General features: G+C 34.4%; 1 protein-coding gene across 1 annotated transcript in view; it reads left to right on the top strand.

Moving 5' to 3' along the window:
- The window catches only part of MTX2 (metaxin 2), a 63,764-nt gene that overhangs the window by 32,558 nt on the left and 10,417 nt on the right, over positions 1–20,789 (top strand). Inside the window, exons 4-8 of the mRNA XM_060106454.1 lie at positions 12,226–12,298; positions 17,234–17,310; positions 18,573–18,665; positions 19,173–19,211; positions 19,598–19,723. Of these exons, the coding sequence (XP_059962437.1) occupies positions 12,226–12,298; positions 17,234–17,310; positions 18,573–18,665; positions 19,173–19,211; positions 19,598–19,723 (408 nt within the window). The remainder of the gene's footprint in view (positions 1–12,225; positions 12,299–17,233; positions 17,311–18,572; positions 18,666–19,172; positions 19,212–19,597; positions 19,724–20,789) is intronic.

Consider the following 20,789-nt stretch of genomic DNA (forward strand, 5'->3'; position numbering starts at 1 on the left):
TAAGATGAAATTACCCTTGAATGAATAGCATCTTCATTTATCTTCAAACCTCTTCTGTGCTTTTAGTGAATCTACTCTTTCAACATTCTACAAGAATTACATTATACCATTATACCAGAGTATTTCTGCAGTGTGAAATAGATTGGTTTGGAAAATGAACCTGGCTTTGATATAAATTACATTGCCAGGTACAAAGGAATTTGTTATTTTGTTTAAAATGGTCACAAATATAATTAAGGTCTTAATTTATGTTAAACTACAAATATGGCTATTACTTTAACTGGATTAGGAACTTAATCTGTCACTTCAAGAATGATACCTAACACTTTTCATTTGTAACCTTAGATACATTATTTCAATTACAGGGTCTGCAGCTGTTTGATATAAAAAATGAATTACTTTGTAGATAGATTTGTTCATCGTTTTTAATTTTAAAACATGTCTCTTCAGTAAGGTGGAAAATAATCCTTCAGTTGTTGTCACAGATTTTCCTTTGTGTTTGGGTAAAACAAGATATGAATTAAAATTCAGAACCATTTTTATTTTGTGCCCTGAAAATGGTATTGCGTGTTTTAGAATAGTTCTTAGTGAGTTCTTACCTAAAATAATTCAAATTTAATTATGAAATAAATAGAAGCTTTGTCCTAAAGAAGAAAACCTGAGGCCTGCTGTCTAAGGATAACTGGTAATGATTGGACTGAAAATGGATTGTTTTCTATTTAGACTTTGGATAATTTTGTTAATGTTAAGTTTACATACATTTAGAAACTATGTTTATAATCCCTTAAATTCCACAGTGTTAATCAATTTAAAGCACCCAATCTTTTAAAAGGTTATTGAGGACAATTCTTTAAAATTTTGAGTTCTTTTAATATTTTTATTGGCAAGCAATGTTGATTTTATTGCTTAAGTGCAATTAAAGAGTATTGTTATGTATTTAACTTATAAGATAAATGTTCATTTTATTTTTGGAATAAAGAAAATAAATTAATTGGTGTTGCTCATTGGTAAATGATTCAGTATCAAGTTACCATTAGGTTATTAAAATGAAATGAATACATTTCATACTGCTGCCATCTACTATTTAACTTATCCTAAGAATTTTAAATTTAGGGTTTTTTTCTTGTTGTTATTTTTCTCAGTTGGGAATATTTAATCTGTAAATCACAAAACTTTACAACATTCATTATAGGAACTCAGAGAAAAAGTAGTTTCCTGTCATTACTCCCAAATTGTTCACTGAGTGCCAACTCTGTGACTGGTACTGTATTAGGTTCTTGGGTTACAAGAATTATTCTTTCTGTGTCTTTGACTATTTTATAACTCTTTTACTTAATTTTGACCCTACGATTTACTTTTATTTATATTTAATTCTAACAGGGAAAGCTTATATCTTTTCCTATTCTGGTTATCTTTTTTGTTGCTTTCTTTCTGCACTTGATTTTTTTCTACAGCTGTCAGATATTGATATATCTAAACTTGAGTCATATATTCCAAGAGTGGTATTCAGGTGAGAGTTGTGTTAATTAGGAAGGTCCTATTCTCTGATGTGATGTTTTGTATGCACTCCCAATAGCATTTCATGTTTTTGGTAACAAATTTGCTCTATTTAGAGCTTTTTGTGCATATTGAATTGTGGTTTCTGATGATTTCTGCATAGCTAATTTTTTAAGAAGTTGAATTCCTGTTATTGTTTTTCTAAAACATACCTGCTTAAATACCTCTGAATATAACAGGGATTACATTGATCTTTTTAATGCAGTGAGCTTTGGTAACATAAAATAACAAAATGCTAATCTTTGTTGTAGCTTACTGGTTTTCTATGAACTTAGGTATGTTTGTATTTATTATTATGAATATCTGTGTCTTATTCATTAAGCAAACGTTTATTGAGAACCTGTGGTGTGCTGAGGATAAAGTAGTGAGCAAGATAGGCGTGGTCATCATGTACTAATGGAACTTATGTTCTGGAGGGGGAGGCCTTTTATCAGTTTCATCAGTATGTATGACTTTGAAAAATTATTTGTAAAGTAAAAGTTGATGTCAATATCAAAATGTCTTCAGTTGTTTTTGCCATGTTGAGAAGATTTTATATTGTATAAGCTTTTGGTTATGTTCCCTTATTTATTCTTTTAATATCTACTTAAAGATTTCTGTCTTAGTGCACAATTTTTCTATTTTGATTATAAATAAGTATAACTGTTACAGTATGTAATTATTATTTGCCCTTTTCTCTTAAGGAGGTGTTAATAGGTAATAAAATAAGTGAAGTTTTCTTTTGAAATCACCAAGATTAAATAGTCTTTCTTCTTTTGCAGATAGCTCTATGAGTATTTATTATTACTAATATTATTACTACTAATTTTAATAATAATACCTTATATTTATTGAAATACTATGTGCCAGACAGTATGTAAAGTGTTTTACCTACAACACTTCAGTTAATCTGCATAATAAGGTGTCTTCATTTTAGAAATGGGAAAGCTCACAAGGTAAAGGAACTTTCTCACATTAACAGTCATCACCAAGATTCCACCCAGAGCCGTCTCACTGCTCTATTAACTTTTTTTTGTTCTATATTGACTTTTAAGACTGAGGCAGGGGATTCCCATTTTTCAAAAGACACTATAGTCTCCCACTTAAACAGTTTGCTTCTTAAATATCTACTCTGTTAGGATCTGTTAGGTTCTGCTAGGGCACTTAACCAGTGACAAATAAGGAGTGAGAGTGTGCTAATAGTAGCCCAGTCATAAGAGTGGTGTGGCTTATGAGTCAGCAACAGAGAGTCAGATTACTCTAAATGATGGTAAGGACAGCATCTCAATGAGGCAGCGTCCGCCGTGTGCAAATGCAGTGACCAGGGTGGGCCTGTTGTTGGCTGGCTGTGTTTCCATTCAGCCAGGGTTGAGCCCTTTACACCATTTCATGAACTGAATATTTTTAATTACCTTTTTGGTTGTTGTTAACATAATGCAATTAAAACAAAGGGTATTTGATATTTTAAGGTTTTTAAGGTTGTAGATTCTATTTCCTTACTTCTGTCAGGGACCATCATAATTATTGTTTTCTGTAAAAGAAATTGATGACTTTTTGGCTTAAATTTAATTTCACTGATTTCCCCCTAGATTCTTTCTGGAATACTATTTGAGATGTTTTGTTTTGTTTGATTTGCTCATTAATGTTATTCTGCTTACCTGCTTATATTAATTGTGAGACTTGCATGCTTATTTTAAATTTTCTGACAACTGAGCCATAGTTGCTGAGTTTTTAAAGGGCCCGGCTGACAGTGGCTCCTTCATGTGGTACTTCTCAGTAAATTTTCAGAAGATAATACTGTTCTTATCAGATGGTTTCTTAGCTTCTTAAAGCTTCTTGTTTAACCAGGTGTTAAATTGACTTTTCAGTTTTTAAGCGTGGTGGGCTATAGATGCAGAAAAGATCAAAGATAAAAACGGTCCTTGATTGTGTTTTTATTCTGCATAATATCTGTAGCTCTACCAGTTTCTTAACACCTTGATATTACCGTACTTGCAGGAAAGTGTTGACAAAGATGATACTGATTTGTAGGTATTTCTGTCACCTTTGTTCATAAAAGAGATGGGGTGGCCTTTGAGATGGGGCTTCTTGATGTTTCATTAGAATCTGTTTATCTGGTTTCAAAGCATATAACTGTGCCATTTGCAACTCCAGGCCTTTGAAAAGAGAGCAGAGTTTTCTGCTATTCATTGCCTGTCAGAAGTCTAACAGAGAAGTGATAATTAGAGAAGACCAGCTAAAGTCCCCTGAATCCTCCTCCTCCCACCCAAACCTGCTCATCCCACAGTTCTTCCTATTTTGGTAAATGGCAATTCCATCTTTCTTATTGTTTATGTGAGAAACTTTGAGTCATCTTTGGAGTCCTCTCTTTTTTTGCTATGTCCACATCCAGTTACCAGCAAATCTTTTTGACCCTACCTTGAAAACATAGCCAGAATCTGACTTACCACCTCCAGCTCTCCTATCCTGGCCTGGGCTGCCACCATTTCTTGCCTGGATTCCTAACTAGTTCTTGTGTTTCCACCCTTCTACTCTTTACAATGTAATCTCTGTATAGTGGTTTGTAATCCTTTAAAATGTCAGTCAGATTCCAACAGTCCTCAGCTCAACCCCCTGTAATGATTGTTCGTTTCACTCAAATTAAAAGCCAAAATCCTTACAATTATCTCTATGTCCTACATGATCTCCTGGTTGTCTCTCTGAGCTCGTCTCTTACCACTCACTTCCTTAGTCTGCATCGTCACACAGGTCTTGTTGCTGTTCCTCAAACACTCCAGTTGAAGCACAGAACTGCTTTGAACTTGGACTGCTCTTCTCCTAGAAACCTACATGGCTTGCTCCCTAACTTTCTTCAGGTTTATGCTCAAATGGTATGTTACCGGTGAACCCTTATCTGACCATCCTACATATAATGGCAATACCCTCACACTGCTTTGTATTTCTAAGTAGCAGGAATCACAGTGGATCTATTCTGGTTTATTTGCTTATCTGTCTCCATTAGAATGTAAACTCCATGAGGTCTGGGACCACTCTATTCCCAGTGCCAAGAACAGTTTCTGATAAATAGCACATGCTCAATAATATTTATTGAGTGAGTGAATGAGTGAATAATTGCTTTCCATTCATTCTTCTAGATATTCAAAATTATATCCTCCTACTAAGTTAGCTCACAGGAAGCTATGCAATGGACCAAATAAATTAGCTTTTTGCAGGCATTATTAAGCTATGGTTTAAGTGATTTGCTCCAGGCCTTTAGAAGAAAAATAACACAAAAAGGAATTCTGCATTTGGCGTATACTGTCTTATGTCATTCAGTAGCCCAGATGAGAAATGTCTTTGGAATTTAGTGTGAGAAGTTCAGTTGAGGGGCAACCCCATTCTTTTTTGAAGGCTACAAATATTCCATTAATAGATTCACCACAGTTTATTGAACCAGTCTCTTATTGACGGATATTAGGCTATTGTAATAATTATGACTTTGCTACTATAAATAGGGCTTAGGTGTGAATATCCTTACATATATCTTATATAATCTTATATAAATATGCCCATATGGTATATTTCTAGCAATACAATTACTGGGTCAAAGGCTATGTATATTTAGAATTTTGGTAGATGTTACCAAAGTGCCCTTTAAAAAGATTACATTGATTTATACCCCGACCAGTGGTTGAGTATAAATTTTGTCTTGAATTTTGACAAAAGCAGCCTTTTTTTCCCCCCTGTGTTTTTATTATCAGAAGTTTCTGTTGTTTCATTTAGAAAAATTCATGTATGACTAGAACTAGGTGTACTGAGTTTTGGATTCTCTACTTTTTGTTTATTTTGTGGTTTATGTATTGTTCAGATTTTTGTGTGTTTGTTCATTTATTCATTGAGCTGATAATTATTATCTGTTATGTACCAGGCACATAACTGGGAATTACAGCAGTAAAAGCTAGTTTTAGAAGACAGAGTGTTCTGAAATGAGAAGGAAGAGGAATCAGAAGCCTTGCCACCATGTTACTGAAGGATTGCTGTTACAGGATCCCTGTCTATATTCCTGACATTCTTTTTTTTTTAATTTATTTTATTGACGTATAGTTGATTGACAATGTTGTGTTAATTTCTACTATACAGGAAAGTGATTCAGTTATACATACATATACAGTCTTTCTCATATTCTTTTCCATTCTGGTCTATCACAGGATACCGAATGTAGTTCCCTGTGCTCTACAGTAGGACCTTGTTGTTTATTCATCCTGTATATAGTCGTTTGTGTCTGCTAACCCCACACCCCCAGTTCATTCATCCCTCCCGCTGCTGCTGCCCCCGACCCCACCCCAGCAATCACAAGACATTCTTTTATCTGCAACATGTGTTAGGTTTTCCCCCAACATTTAAGATGCTAGTTTTATGATCTAATAAAAGGAGTGGCACTGTTATCTAAAATAACTTTTGAATATAGGATTTAAAGTATTTGTAAGGGTCGGATTGATTGGTAACAGATTGTTCTTATTTCTTTAGACTCCTGGCCTTAGTTTCAATTATATGTAAATGAAATATATTTTATGTCTCAAAACTAGTTTTTACAAAATATTTGAGCTGTAGTTCCCAGAAGATATGATTCAGAAGTAATTAGTGAAGAAATAGAATTTAGAATCTTTATGGATTATCATAGGTGTTACCTTCTGGGACTGTTTCTAGAATTTCTCTGATTTAAAAGTTCTCCAAGTATGCTATTTCTAAAGAATTTAGAGTTAAGAAAAATGTGTAATCTTTTTATATTTTTCACTTTTTTATAATAGCAATTGATAACATTATATATCCTTTTTAGCTTGGAATTCGGAATTTTAGAGTTGCTGCTCATGTTAACGGACATTTGAGTTCCTTTATTTGATTATATGGACGAAGTTGCTAGGAGCATTCTTGTGTGTTAGTGGCTATATGCCTCGTTTCTTTTCGGTGTATTTCTGGGAGGGGAATTGTTGGCTGACAGAGTAGGCATCTGCTTAATAGTCAATACTACCGAACAGTTCAGAGTGGTTAGCTCGTTTACCACTCCCACCATCAATGTATGGGAGTCTTATCACACACAGAAAACAGTCGACTGTCCCACCCTTACCTCACCGCAAATCCTGATACCCAGAAACAACCACTTTCCGTTCTTTCAGCTGTATTTTTTTTCCCCTGGGTATATTTACCTCTATATTTCGAAGTAAGATGCTTGTGTTGCCGTTTCATTTTTTAATTTAAATATATCTATTGAATTCCACTACGAAATTTACCATTTGCAGCTCTCTTCCCCTTCTCCTTCCCCATCTTCCCAATAGTTCTTTAACTTTTGTTAAATTAATATTCAGTGTTTATATTATAATTAGAATGTAAATATTTACCCCAGCTGAGTGGCTTAGTGTACAATGAACATACTCTTTCTATATGATTTTTTTTCCATTGAGTAAGTAATTGCTTTATTTAATTCATTTGGGTAGTTTTCTCTCCTAAACTCTTTGACTGAACTGTAAAACTCCCCCTCACAATGGTCAAACACGTCAGGTCCTTTATTTACTTATTTCTTGGAACTATTACCGTTGAAAGCCCTGTTCCTTCTACTTTAATTGGGACAGTTTCTTTCTTGGTTGGCGTCATAGCTGGTTGTTAAGACTGCTATTCATCATCATTCAGGGAATTCTTCTTGCCTGCCTTTTATGTTGGATTCCCTAATTTTCTGCATCCCATATTCTTTTTTTTTTCTTGGTTTATTATTTTTATTTTAGGCTTTTAAAAAAGACCTTGTGTTATGTTTTTTTAAAAAATTCTATCTTCACACCTGATTGATTCCTTGGCCACATGTAGAATTTTAGGTTGGCAAGATTTTTCGTTAGAATTTTGAAAGCCTTTTGTCATCCTTTAGCTTTTGGAGCTTCTTCTGAGACATTCAGTGTCATCTCAGTCCTTTGTATGCTTTGCTTCTTTTCATTTTCCTTTTTCTTTCTTTTTTTCCTTTCTTTCCCTTTTTCTCTCCTTTCTTCCCTCCCTCCTTCCTTTCCTTTCTTCCTAAATGCCTTGAATAGATTCCTTGACCTCCCTGTACTTCTGTTTTCTCATCTTAAGATAGGGATTTTTTTTTGTACCTACCTCATAGAGTTAAGCTCTTATGCAAATACCTAGCACATAGTAAGTGCTCAGTGAATATTAGCCATTATAATTTTTCTTTGAAGTTGCTGTCTGCATTTTCTATTTCCTCTCTTTTTTTTTTTGTAGTTTGTTTTGGCTCTGTATGTTTGAGGCTTTCCTCAAATATCTGTTGATCTCTGCTAACAATTTATATTTAAGAGTGAGGCACTAAAAAGCTGATGGGGCATTGAGGGACTTTTTGACGTGCGGGCTTCACTATAGACTGATTGCACAGTGGCCATTTTTTGGCGACTGTCCCTACCCCTCACTAAAATCATCAGTATTGGTAGGTGTTTTCAATGGAGGGGTACTCTGGAGGACTTAATGTGGCTGCCAGTGTTTGGGAGCTGAGAGGGAGAGGGTGCTGTGGCTCTCTACAGTGTACATACTTTCCCTTAACCTTCCTTCCAGTGTGACCCTCTACCCAGGGCCCTCTGCTGTGCTTTGGGTCCTGAGTCAGGAGCCTCTCTGGTTGGGTTTCTCCAGAGAATGAAACCCTGTCTCCTGCCAGATTGGGGGCGGGCTAGTTGTCTGATGCTTTTACAGACTTTCATCCAATTCTCCTATTTTTAGTCCTTTACCTCACCTCTGCCTTCTGTGGTACTTGGTACCTCCAGTTTTGGAATCTTCCCAGTTTCTGTGATGCAAATGTATTCATTTTCTCCTCTGCATGCCCTTAGGTTTCAGCTTCCTCTGCCCTGCTAAGTCTGCTTTTTATCTTATAAAAATGGGTTGACATCTCTGGTCTGCTTTGGTCTCCTCTTCCATTCTTTGTGTTTTTCTGGGTTTACACATTTTCTGCTTCTTCACTGTTATTTCATTGGATTTTTTGAGAGGTTGCAGAGATAAATGTGTAAGTTCAGTCCTTCATGTTTAACTGGTTCTCGATGATCTAGTATTACTTTTTTCCTTTGAATTTTTTTGCGGAAATAAAAAAATATACAGACATACCCTTCAATGAATTTTTTTGACGCTATGAACTTAATTAATTCACTCAATATGTTGAAACTACATGAAGCTAATTAAATTTCAGGGTCTTAGACTTTAGGTACTGGGTATTATGTTCTGTGTGCGTGTGTGTGTTTAAAAAAGTCCTACCATGTCATATGTTTAGGTACTCAGTAAATTTATATTCAAAGAATATATTTATTGGCTGTGCTTTAATTTATTCATTCTAAAGTTCTTATTTTTCACATTTTAATAAACTTACCTGACCCATTTTGTCAATTGGGGTTGCTCAGCAAATGAGTAAACCCTATATTAGTTCTTTCTGAAAATTGAAAATATTATGGTGTTTAATGTCTCACAGTCATCACTGTAATACTGTGCAGGTTGTTTTTATAATATTTAGCCTAATCTCTTTCAGATGATGTCAGCCTGTTTTGCTAAGGTATCTTTTATGCACTGATTACCATTGCTATTGCTATTGCTATTACCATTGCTATTGCAATAGACTCACACTGTCCAGTAGAACTTTCTGTGATGATGGAAACGTTCTGTTATTTGTACTGGCCAATAAATATGGTAGCCACTAGCCACATATGGCTATTGAGCATGTGAAATGGCTAGTGTGACTGGGGACCTGAATTAAAAATTTTATTCAAATTTAATCAATTTAAATTTAAGTTAAGTAGCCACAGGTGACTAGTGGCTACCATACTAGACAGCACAGTTATAAATCATTGTTCTCATAGGATGTGCTAAATTTTTTATTTAAATTATTTTATGTTGTCAATCACTTGAATTAGTTTGGAATAATGTATCCAACAGAGGAAGAGGAGTTGGCTGAATTTTCCTAACTTTCCTTATTATAATTAGAACTACATTTTTCTTTGTATTTACATAAGAATAAAATTATGCAGATTGCTATTCAGAATTGAAAATAAAATGTGTTTTAGGTTGGTGTATCATACCTGTTTTAATTAGAGTATTTGAGGTGCTAATAATAGATTGAAAATGCAAGTGAAAGGTGAAAGTACTATTTTGGAGCCTCAGAGATTTTTCTCCTGTGCTACAAGAGAAAGGAGAAATACTGTTGAATCAAAGTCTGTTTTGGATTTGGAATTTTTTTTTTTTTTTTTTTTTGCGGTACGCGGGCCTCTCACTGTCGTGGCCTCTCCCGTTGCGGAGCACAGGCTCCGGACGCGCAGGCTCAACGGCCATGGCTCACGGGCCCAGCCGCTCCATGGCATGTGGGATCTTCCCGGACCGGGGCACGAACCCGTGTCCCCTGCATTGGCAGGTGGACTCTCAACCACTGCGCCACCAGGGAAGCCCTGGATTTGGAATTTTAATATTCTTGAAGACAGTAATGGTAATGTTTTGGTTTTCATTTTTAATGTTTGGATGAAAATACTGTGTTTGTGACATCAGACTTCTTTGTGATTAATTCAGATTAATTCAGAAAATTTCTTTTTAATCAGGGATGAAGAATAATTGCAGTAAATGCTATAAAATTAATCTTTGGCTAAGTAGAATTGTGCCATCAATTGAGGTCTGTGGTAAGTTGAATGTTGTTAAATTGGTTAAAATTAAGCCAGTTATTTTTTAGTAAAGAAGTAAAAAAAATTCACAGGACTGGAAACACGGCTTTGATTGTAGAACGTTACAATTTTGCTTAATCTCTTTTAGTGAAACACAGCTTTTTGGAACAATGATTAGTACATTTACCAATGTACATGGAGGTTAGCAAAATATACCATATTTACTATTTTATATAGTGCTATGATTGTTAACTAACAACTGAGTATTATTCTGACCTTTGAGAAGATGCATTAAGCCGTTCTTTCAAATTCTTTTTGTTCTTCTGAAGGCCTAAACCCCCTCTTAGTCCTACATTCTCGGCAGACAGTTTTTTCTCCCATTTCACAGAATATGAGCACTCCCTCATTTTCTTGTCCTTCTCACTTATCAGCTTGCAGTCATCATCACTGATGCTGACCACCCCTTGCAAGTACAGTGGAAAAAGTGTCCTGTTTCCTGAAAAAAACAGATGCTTCCACTTGTGCTCTTATTTCATTCCTTTTTATCTTCTCAAGGATCTTGTATGTCAGTTATTCTGCCTGGTTCTTGTCATTTCAGCCTATTTCCTATATATGTTTTAATGAGCTCAACCTTTTTCCATCATTGGGTACAGATACATATATAATAGAAGGGAGTTGACCCTTCTTAATTCCCTTCTTCCTTCTCAGTCTTCTTGAAAGTTCTCTTTATACTTATTCTAATTCTTCCCTTCTTAGCAATCCGTGTTTTAACAAGCGTTCCACATGACGTTGATGGTACACTGAAGCTGGAGAACCACTACCTGGAGTCCATACTTGTGGGCCAACCAAGAAGCTCACTATTATTGTTATAAATTCAGAGCATAGGTTATAGTATTTAGAGGACTGTTAGTTATACTTATATAGACATAGAGGAGTCAACTTTTGTTTGGGTGAGGTGCTGTTTAAACCTAGAAACAGTAATTGTTGGTAAATTAGTCAGGATTAGGTTTGGCTGTAAGTTATGGAAAACCCAAAATAGCAGTGGCTTAAAAAGATAGAAGTTTATTTCTTTTCTTTCTTTCTTTTTTTAATACAAGTAATCCAGGTTTGGGACTGAATGATTATCAAAAACTTAGGCTTCTTGCCTCTTCTTGTTGCTCTACCGTCTTCAACACTCAGCTTCTACTGTGATTCAGTTTGGCTATGGTGGCTGTAAATCATTTTTTTCACATTCTAGTCAGCAAGAAGGAAAAAGAGGAGAGGTCATATCTTTTCTTTTTAAAGAAACTTCCTGAGCAGTTGCCCAGAACTTTGAGTCCCGTTGGCCAGAATTTAGACATTGGTCACACCCAGTTGGAAGGAAGCTTTGGAAATAAAGTTCTTATTTCAGGCCGTCATGTGTGAAGATATAATTAATGATTTTTAAAAATTGTTGTATAAAATTATATGGTTTGCATTTACCATAAATAATTTAACAGTTCCCTATTGTTAGACAATTAAGTCACTTATAAAATTTTTGTTGCTATAAACAAAGTAAAAATAAACAATTCTATATCTTTAAAAAGTGAGTTAATAAGCATGAAAGCTACACATTAGGATGTTAAGTATTATTGGAGAGAACTTTGAAGTAGTAAAAATAACATTTTGAGAGTTTTCCCCTAAGACAGGAAAGATAAGGATTCTGTAAAGAGTAGTGGAAGTTAGTTAGCTTATAAAGTTTGGACTTTAGTCATCTGTTAAAGAAAATTAAATAAATATACAGTATTGCTGACTTACATAAACTAATGCAGTAAAATAAGTGGATAATTTACATTTGTGTGTATAAACGCTTTAAGTTTTATACATTTACTGGTGTCTTAAGTCATATTGATTTTTAGTATTGAAATGACATTTTATTTTTGAAAGAGTACAAATCTTTTTCTTTAAGTTGATTCATTCTTTTTCTTTTCCTGAGCTATTACTTAAGTTTAGAAAAGAAATAAATGAAAAGTTGTGTTTGAATATGCATATACTTTCACTAGACTTACTGTAGACTTCTCTTGGTTGACAGGCCTTTTTGCAGATGTGTAATCTGCCCGTCAAAGTGGTTTGCAGGGCAAATGCAGAATATATGTCTCCATCTGGTAAGTGTTTTTTAGTTTTGTTTTTCTTCTCTGTTAATATTCTGCATTGATAAAATTGCAGTGATAGTCCAGTTTGTACCTAGATTTTTTAAATGCCTATATTTTTTGTTTACCCTTTGAAGAATTTTCCCATTCTATAAAGTTACAGTTGCAAACTTGACAGTCTTGGGGTGACGTGTCTACTCATTTCAACTCTGTGGTCAGAGGTGATTACTGGAAAGTTAGGGGAATTGTTTCAAATAGTAAATGTTAAGAAAATACATAATCTCAGATTTCCCCCAGTCTTATTTACGTAAGACTGTTCCTTCTTCAGAAAACAAATTTTAATATGTGAATCCATTTATTATTAAATACACTTCTCTAAATTTTATTCTCCCATTATGCCAATGGAAGAAGAGAGATTGTGGAATAATTAAATTAACATGTCATAGATCTGAATGTCTTTGGTTTCTGATTCTTTTTGTTTCATTTTAAGTTTTTAAGGTACTTTTTCTTAATAAGGTTTTAGCCTTTCTGCTATTTTTTTAATAGTATTGCCTTTTCTGTGTATCATGTATTAGTAGATTAAGGTACAGTTTTAAATAAATATGATTCAGGTAATTTTTAATATAAAAATATAGTGCCACCAAATCTGATAAATAAATAGAATTGGTATGGGTTATTATAATTGTCATTTTGCTGGAGCAATAATAACATATAGAACCACTGCTTTATGAATAAATTCATTAAATATAACTGATTGGTATAAGTGTGTTACATTGCTTTTTAGGGAGACATTTATCGATCTCTTTATTGTGGTGATAATTTAGGAATGACTTGGATCGTTAGAAATGACATTTTTTTCATCATAAACTCTTAAGGGTGATAATAATTGTCAACAGCTGTGAAGACACCCTCTCTATACACACTGAAATTTCTATATGAATACCTCTACATTTATAGGTTTATGAATATACATTTTAAAAATGTTTCAATAAATGAATTTTTAGACTTATAAACATACACATCTTTTAGATTATTGAAGGCTATTAATTGAATCATTTTGCTTTAAATTTATACATAGGTTTTATAAACTTTATTGAATTCTGGTGAAATGAATTATATTGGGTTCTGTCCATCTTTTTCCTCTGTGTAGTCATACAAAGAGTGTAGATATACATATAAAAAGGTTAGTAATCTAATACTAAAGTTAATATCTTTGACAAATCAAGGAGAAGCCATATAGCTTATCCACCTATTTCCTAAAATGAATGTACTATATGTAGTATTACCTAGGTAGTTATCCATCTTTATAGATTCTAGGAAAGACAAACATAAATATTATAGAGACTACAATACATGCATATATACATATATGCATAGGAGAAGTCTCCTATAGGTAGATGAAAATGGCACTTTCTATTAAGGTATTTAAATTTCATTGTCTCTAGTATTTCTTTCATCATATGATTTGGGTGACCATGGGAATGTGTTATATTTTATTTGCTTGTTTGATCTGGTTGTTGGTAGATTTTTAAAGCAGAGAACATCATGGAATAGTCAGAAGACCGCTTGGCTAAGAGTTAGGAAATTTTTAGTCTAACCCTTCTGTGACTTTGTCACATGTTAACAGTTTTCCTGGGAAATTTCACTTTTCTTTGAGCCTCAGTGACTTCATCTGTAATATGAGGTGGTTGTATTAGATGACATCCAAGGTCCTTTCTATTTCTAATATTCTCTGAATAAATAAACTTGCTTGGCAACATCTTGCTTTCTTTAAATATAAAAGTTCCAAAAATGATTATTCTGCCTAAAATGAGAAGCAGGGCCTTTGGGTTTTTTTTTTTTTATGACCTTTGGTGCCAGAGGATAACTGTCTCACTCTGCTTTTGCCTGATCACCTCCAATAATAAGGATATAACACTGGCTCCACCTTAAGTCAGGCTAGTGACAGAAAACATTATTTACTTCTAATTTGTTGCCTTGATTTTTTAAAAAAATTAATTAATTAATTAATTTTGGGGGCTGTGTTGGGTCTTCGTTGCTGTGCACGGGCTTTCTCTAGTTGTGGCGAGCAGGGGCTACTCTTCATTGCAGTGCGCGGGCTTCTCATTGTGGTGGTTTCTCTTGTTGCGGAGCATGGGCTTTAGGCACCTGAGCTTCAGTAGTCGTGGCACGCAGGCTCAGTATTTGTGGTTTGCGGGCTCTAGAGCGCAGGCTCAGTAGTTGTGGAATACGGACTTAGTTGCTCCATGGCATGTGAGATCTTCCTGGACCAGGGCTCAAACCCGTGTCCCCTGCATTGGCAGGTGGATTCTTATCCACTGCGCCACCAGGTAAGTCCCTTGTTGCCTTGATTTGTATTTATTTCTTTATATTTAGAGATATATGAGTATTCATTTGACTACCCACACTGCTTCCCTGCTTCAGAATCTACAATGCTCATAGTATTTTTAAGAAAAGAAATGAAATACAGGCGTACCTTGAGATACTGTGGGGTTTGGTTCCAGACCACCACAGTAAAGCGAATATCGCAATAAAATGAGTCACATGGAATTTTTTTGGTTCCCCGATGCATATAAAAGTTATGTTTACACTATACTGTAGTCTGTTAAGTGTGAAATAACATTGTGGCTAAAAAAACACTATACAGATCTCCGTTAGAAATATTTTATTGCTAAAAAATGCTAGCCATCATCTGAGCCTTCAGTGAGTCAAAACCTTTTTGCTGGTGGAGGGTCTTACCTCCATATTGATGGCTGCTGGTTGATCAGGGCGGTGGTTGCTGAAGGTTGGGGTGGCTCTGGCCATTTCTTATTGTTTCATTCATTCATTCATTCATTCACTCATTGATTGATTGTTGATTGATTGCTGCGTTGGGTCTTCGTTGCTGTCCGCGGGCTCCCTCCAGTTGTGGTCAGCGGAGACCGCTCTTCATTGTGGTGTGTGGGCTTCTCATTGCAGTGGCTTCCCTTGTTGCGGAGCATGGGCTCTAGAGTGCAGGCTCAGTAGCTGTGGCGCACAGGCTCAGTTGCTCCGCAGCATGTGGGATCTTCCCGGACCAGGGCTTTAACCCGTGTCCCCTGCATTGGCAGGCGGATTCTCAACCACTGTGCCACCAGGGAAGTCCCTGGCCATTTCTTAAAATAAGACAGCATTGAAGTTTGCCTCTTTGATTGACTCTTCCTTTCACAAACGATTTCTCTGTAGCATGCAATGCTGTTTGATAGCATTTTACCCACAGTAGAACGTCTTTCAGAATTGGAGTCAATCCTCTCAAACCCTGGTGCTGTTTTATAAGCTAAGTTTATATAATATTCTAAATCCTTTGTTGTCATTTCAACAGTCTTCACAGCATCTTCACTAAGAGTAGATTTTATTTCAAGAAACCACTTTCTTTGCTCATCCATAAGAAGCAACTCCTCATCCTTTAAAGTTTTATATTTATAACAAATATGATAATAATGAAAATGTTTAAGGTATTGTGAAAATTACCAAAATGTGATACAGAGACATAAAGTAAGCAAATGCTGTTGGAAAAATGGCACCAATACACTTACTCAATTCGGGGTTGCCACATACCTTCCGTTTCTAAAAACACGCAATATCTGCAAAGCACAATAAAGCCAAGTACAATAAGACAAGGTATGCCAGTATAAACTCTGTCTTCCAAGAACTCCAAACTGGATAATGAAAATGAGAAATATACTTTGATCTCAAAATGTACCACCAGAAAATACTCTTCAGTCTAGACATTCATTCACAAATAGTTTTCATTCTCTGGTCATATTATCTCAGAGGACCTGCATTATTTCTATCAGTACAGTAGTTACAAAGATATTATCCCAAGTTAAAAAAGAGTATGATCTAATTCTTAATGCAGATAAGAAAATTTTTTCTCTTTTGAAAGATTTATAAAGCGGTAGAAAAAAGGAATGCAGAATTCAGTGTTTTTATATTGGTAAATGGAAATGTCTTCTAAATACCTCTGTTGAGTTGTATTCCAAAAGGCCTGCCTTTCCTTTGTAATGTCCTGTGGATGCAGATGAAGCTTTTGTTGGTGCTGTGCACCTAAACCATTACCCTCAGGCTGTCTAAGCCAGAGAGAGGAGTGAATCTGTTGAAAAGGACCACGAAGAAGCCTGCTGTTAGTGTGAACTCTATTTGAACTAGGTCTGACAGAGTTTCATCCTCTAGCATTTGAGGTAGACTTTATTGCTATTTGGAGATCGTCATCGCTGATAATTTCATCTATTATTAGTATTTAAAAAATGAAATATTACTTTTTTAATGTGGCATTTATTTAGGGAAACCAGTTTTTGTAAGCATGCTACTTCTTTTTTCCCCACATGTGTTAAGAGCATACTTTGTATTATAATTCATAAGCTAGCATACCTTCAAAGATTGTTATTAATTCCTGATATTTTTGAGTCAGATACATTTATTAATGCACCATTATGTGCTTAAACAATTGATCTGAATGGGTACCTGAGATTTGAAAGTAGTAGATGTAAAAAAAAAAAAAGCTTCATAAATGTAGCTTAAATGTAGATTGATACATTGTACTCTGAAGAGAAGGCCCAGTTTAATTTTTTCGGATCTGTCAGTGGTCATGAACCAATGACTAGGCTTGTTTCATATAATTTGAATAATTAGTATTTACTGCTATATAGTGATTTATTAGTGTTAGCTCTGAAAAGGGAATATTGTGATCTGTTATTACATATAAGAACTCTAGAAATGAATCTCCTTGTTTTTTTCTTTTGTTTTAAAATTAGTAATTAATGTTTAAAAATTTTTAGAATTTAACATACGCATTTAACTATAATTTTCAAAAGTCATAGGGTTAGGAAACTGTGTATTAATAAAACATATCCCAGTTTTGTGTTGATTACCTTTTTAGCACAAACTTTAATTTATGGAGAGTGTTTTCACATTTTTTTTCTCCCTCAACAGGTAAAGTACCTTTTATTCACGTAGGAAATCAAGTAGTATCGGAACTTGGTCCAATAGTCCAATTCGTTAAAGCCAAGGTAATAGAAAAGATATTAAATGCATTTGATCACAGTTACTTTTAAATAAGTCATTCATCATTCTTTAGGGTGTTGTAACATTTACGTTGATTTTAACCTAGTTTTACAAAATGCTGATATAAACTACCAGAGAAATATTTCTAAAGAGTAAGTTTTTTTTCCCCCATAATGTAAGTCAATGGCAAAAGGGGCCATTTGATCTTTACAAAGTGATAGATAATTTTCTAACTCATGCTTATGAGAATTTTGGTCACAAATGAAAACTCTTCATTGTTGTAAAATATCAGGTTAACCTTTGAGAAGGGAGTTATAGAATATGTTTAAAAGTTGAATGTATCAATACTAATTTACCCATTTGAATTATTATTCAGTTTAGATTTTAGTAGTTATCAAAGAACAACCTCCATTAACATTTTGGGGAACGTGCTTCCAGAATTGTTTTTTGCATATATAGAAAAATACAGGTCATACTGTTATGTATTATTTTGCAACCTGCCTTTTAAAATCATCAATGTGTTTGGAAATTCTCCCATTTAATGACTATAAATATATGTTATCCTTTTAAATTGTTGTATAATATTCTATCATATGGATGTATTATAATTTATTTATTTAAGTCTTTATTGATGGACACTGAAGTTGTTGCCAATTTTCTGCTGTTATTGAGTGCTAATACAAATATTCTTGTATATACACCTTTGTATACTTGTTAAATTATCTCCTTAGGATAAATTCCTAAGAGTGATAATACAGTGTTATAGGGTATGCATTTAAAAAATCTTACAACTACAGCTTATACTATTTTATGCATCTACTCATTACTATACTGTATTAGAATTTAAAAATTAGTGTCTATTTCCCTATCCTTTACTAATAATATTTTAAAAAATCTTTGACCACTTTATAAGTAACACATGTCAATCTTTGGAATTTATTTTATTACTAAAAAGGTTAGTCTCTTAAAAAAAACAAGGTTTACTGACCATCGTTGTTTTCTTCTTTTGTGAAATAATAATGTAATTTTGTCTCTTGAAAGATACGTTTTTATAATGACAAGTAAATACTTCTTATTAATATTTTGTAGTGATAGCAAAGTATTATTTTTTCACATAAAATAATTATGTTTTAGGGGGCATTTTGGAAATTAATCCATTGAACATTTGCAGTAAAACATTGATGTTGTATTACTTGGTAGTAAGATAACTGAAAGTTTTTGTATATTTAATATGATGCTCTTTTAAAGTTTTTTAAATTCCCTTTAGGGCCATTCTCTTAGTGATGGGCTGGATGAAGTCCAAAAAGCAGAAATGAAAGCCTACATGGAATTAGTCAACAATATGCTGTTGACTGCAGAGGTATAATAGAAGATAATAGGCCTTGAAAATAAGCTTTTTCTCTCATAAAAGATCATCTTTCTTATGGGTTATGTTAAAGTTACTGAAAAATAGGAAAACAGTCAAGCAAATTCTAGGGCTAGTGTGGTTACCCAAATTATTTGATCATTATCTTTGAACAAGTTGCCTGATATTATCATTTCTAGTTTTTCTGTTTGTAAACAGGAGTGACTCTTGCCCACTATTATTTTATTTTGGTCTTGTGAAATTCTCTTAAATGGTATCTGTAAAATACCTTACTGGCATTTAGAGATGTATTCTATGAATAAGAAATATTTTTATAGGTACCACTGTTAAGTTTAATAATTCTATGTAGCAACATTAGCCTAGAAAAAACAAAAACAACCCTCACATATGTGACTTTTATGATGTTGGCTTATAAAAAATTACCCTGGCAAGAAATAACTTTCTTTATCCATTTTCTCTTTGATACTTTAAAGTTTTGGTGACTGTTTTTTTCTTTCCTAGTTGTATCTTCAGTGGTGTGATGAAGCTACTGTAGGGGAGGTGAGTGGTTCTGCAACATTTATCTTAATTAAAATTTAATGAAAAAACACTTTTGCTCAGAATCATAAGTCCCTGCTCATAAATGAAACATTGTGGTTTATACCATTAGTGATATAGTTTTTCACTTTAATTTTGCTTGCACATACATTTTAGGGAAGCTGTGTGTCATTGATATAACTGGTTGCAGAGTATGTGAAAGTTTATATATTTTTAAAGGGAGTGGTTTAAAATCTTAATTTTTAGATTGCAAGCTATGTTTTGTTTTATTTTATTTTTTCAGATTGCTCTGTTTGTGGTCTCTGGAAATATATTTCCCTTAGAATTTTATTTGTGAAAACAGGCTATGTCTTTAGAATCATGTTTTTAACATAATCTTTTTGCTTTAGATCACTCATGCTAGGTATGGATCTCCTTACCCTTGGCCTCTGAATCATATTTTGGCCTATCAGAAACAGTGGGAAGTCAAACGTAAGATGAAAGCTATTGGATGGGGTAACAAGACTCTGGACCAGGTCAGTTCAGATTGAAGTTGATAAAACCTTCAACTTTAATACATAAAGAAAAAAGATTTTTAATTGTTGGTCCTTTAAAAAGAATCCCAGGGGACTTCCTGGCGGTCCAGTGGTTAAGACTCTGCGCTTCCAATGCAGGGGGCGCCTGTTCCATCCCAGGTGGGGGAACTAAGATCCCACATGCTGCGTGGCACAGCCAAAAAAAAAAAAAAAACTCCCAACATAATAAAAAAAAAAATTAACAAAACATTTGTTCTTATTTTCTCTGACATGAAGTACTTTTTTGTTTTATAAAAATCACACATGCTTATTGTAAAACAAATTACGTAATACCGAAAACTTCAAAAACGGAATAAAAGTTGGCTGGAATCCTACCATCTAGAAATTGCCACTGGTAATAACTATATGGAGAACATTCTTCTAGGTGTCTCTTTTTTTTTTTTTTTTGCCATACGTGGGCCGCTCACTGTTGTGGCCTCTCCCGTTGCGGAGCACAGGCTCCGGACGCGCAGGCTCACCAGCCATGGCTCACGGGCCCAGCCGCTCCGTGGCACATGGAATCTTCCTGGACCGGGGCAGGAACCCATGTCCCCTGCATCGGCAGGCGGACTCTCAACCACTGCGCCACCAGGGAAGCCCTAGGTGTCTCTTAATAACATTTTCTTTAAATGGGGTCATAGTATACCTGCCACTCTATAACCTAATTTTTTTTTATCCATTCAGCAATACATTGTGGACGTTTTTTTATGCCAATAAATATAGATCTACAGCATCAGGGCTTAAAAAGAAAAACCCAACCCTGTTAGATGCAGTGCTTAATATACCTGCTTTTCTTTGGTCTTAAATTTACTGAAGTAGCAAAATTATAAAAATATATATCTTGTCAAGGTCATGACTTTGAGCATCATTAAGCTAATTAATGTCTCTTTTTCAAGGATACCCCTAGTCCTAGTCAGCCAGCTCATTGATGTGTGCCATTGGCCACAAGGGGGATTGGGTAAATGAATAGGGATGGAGTAAATAAAATCTATTTCCACTAGTGGGGAAACAATTCAAATGATTTTTA

The sequence above is a fragment of the Mesoplodon densirostris genome, chromosome 8 (genome assembly GCF_025265405.1).
Source record: "Mesoplodon densirostris isolate mMesDen1 chromosome 8, mMesDen1 primary haplotype, whole genome shotgun sequence".
Taxonomy (NCBI): domain Eukaryota; kingdom Metazoa; phylum Chordata; class Mammalia; order Artiodactyla; family Ziphiidae; genus Mesoplodon; species Mesoplodon densirostris.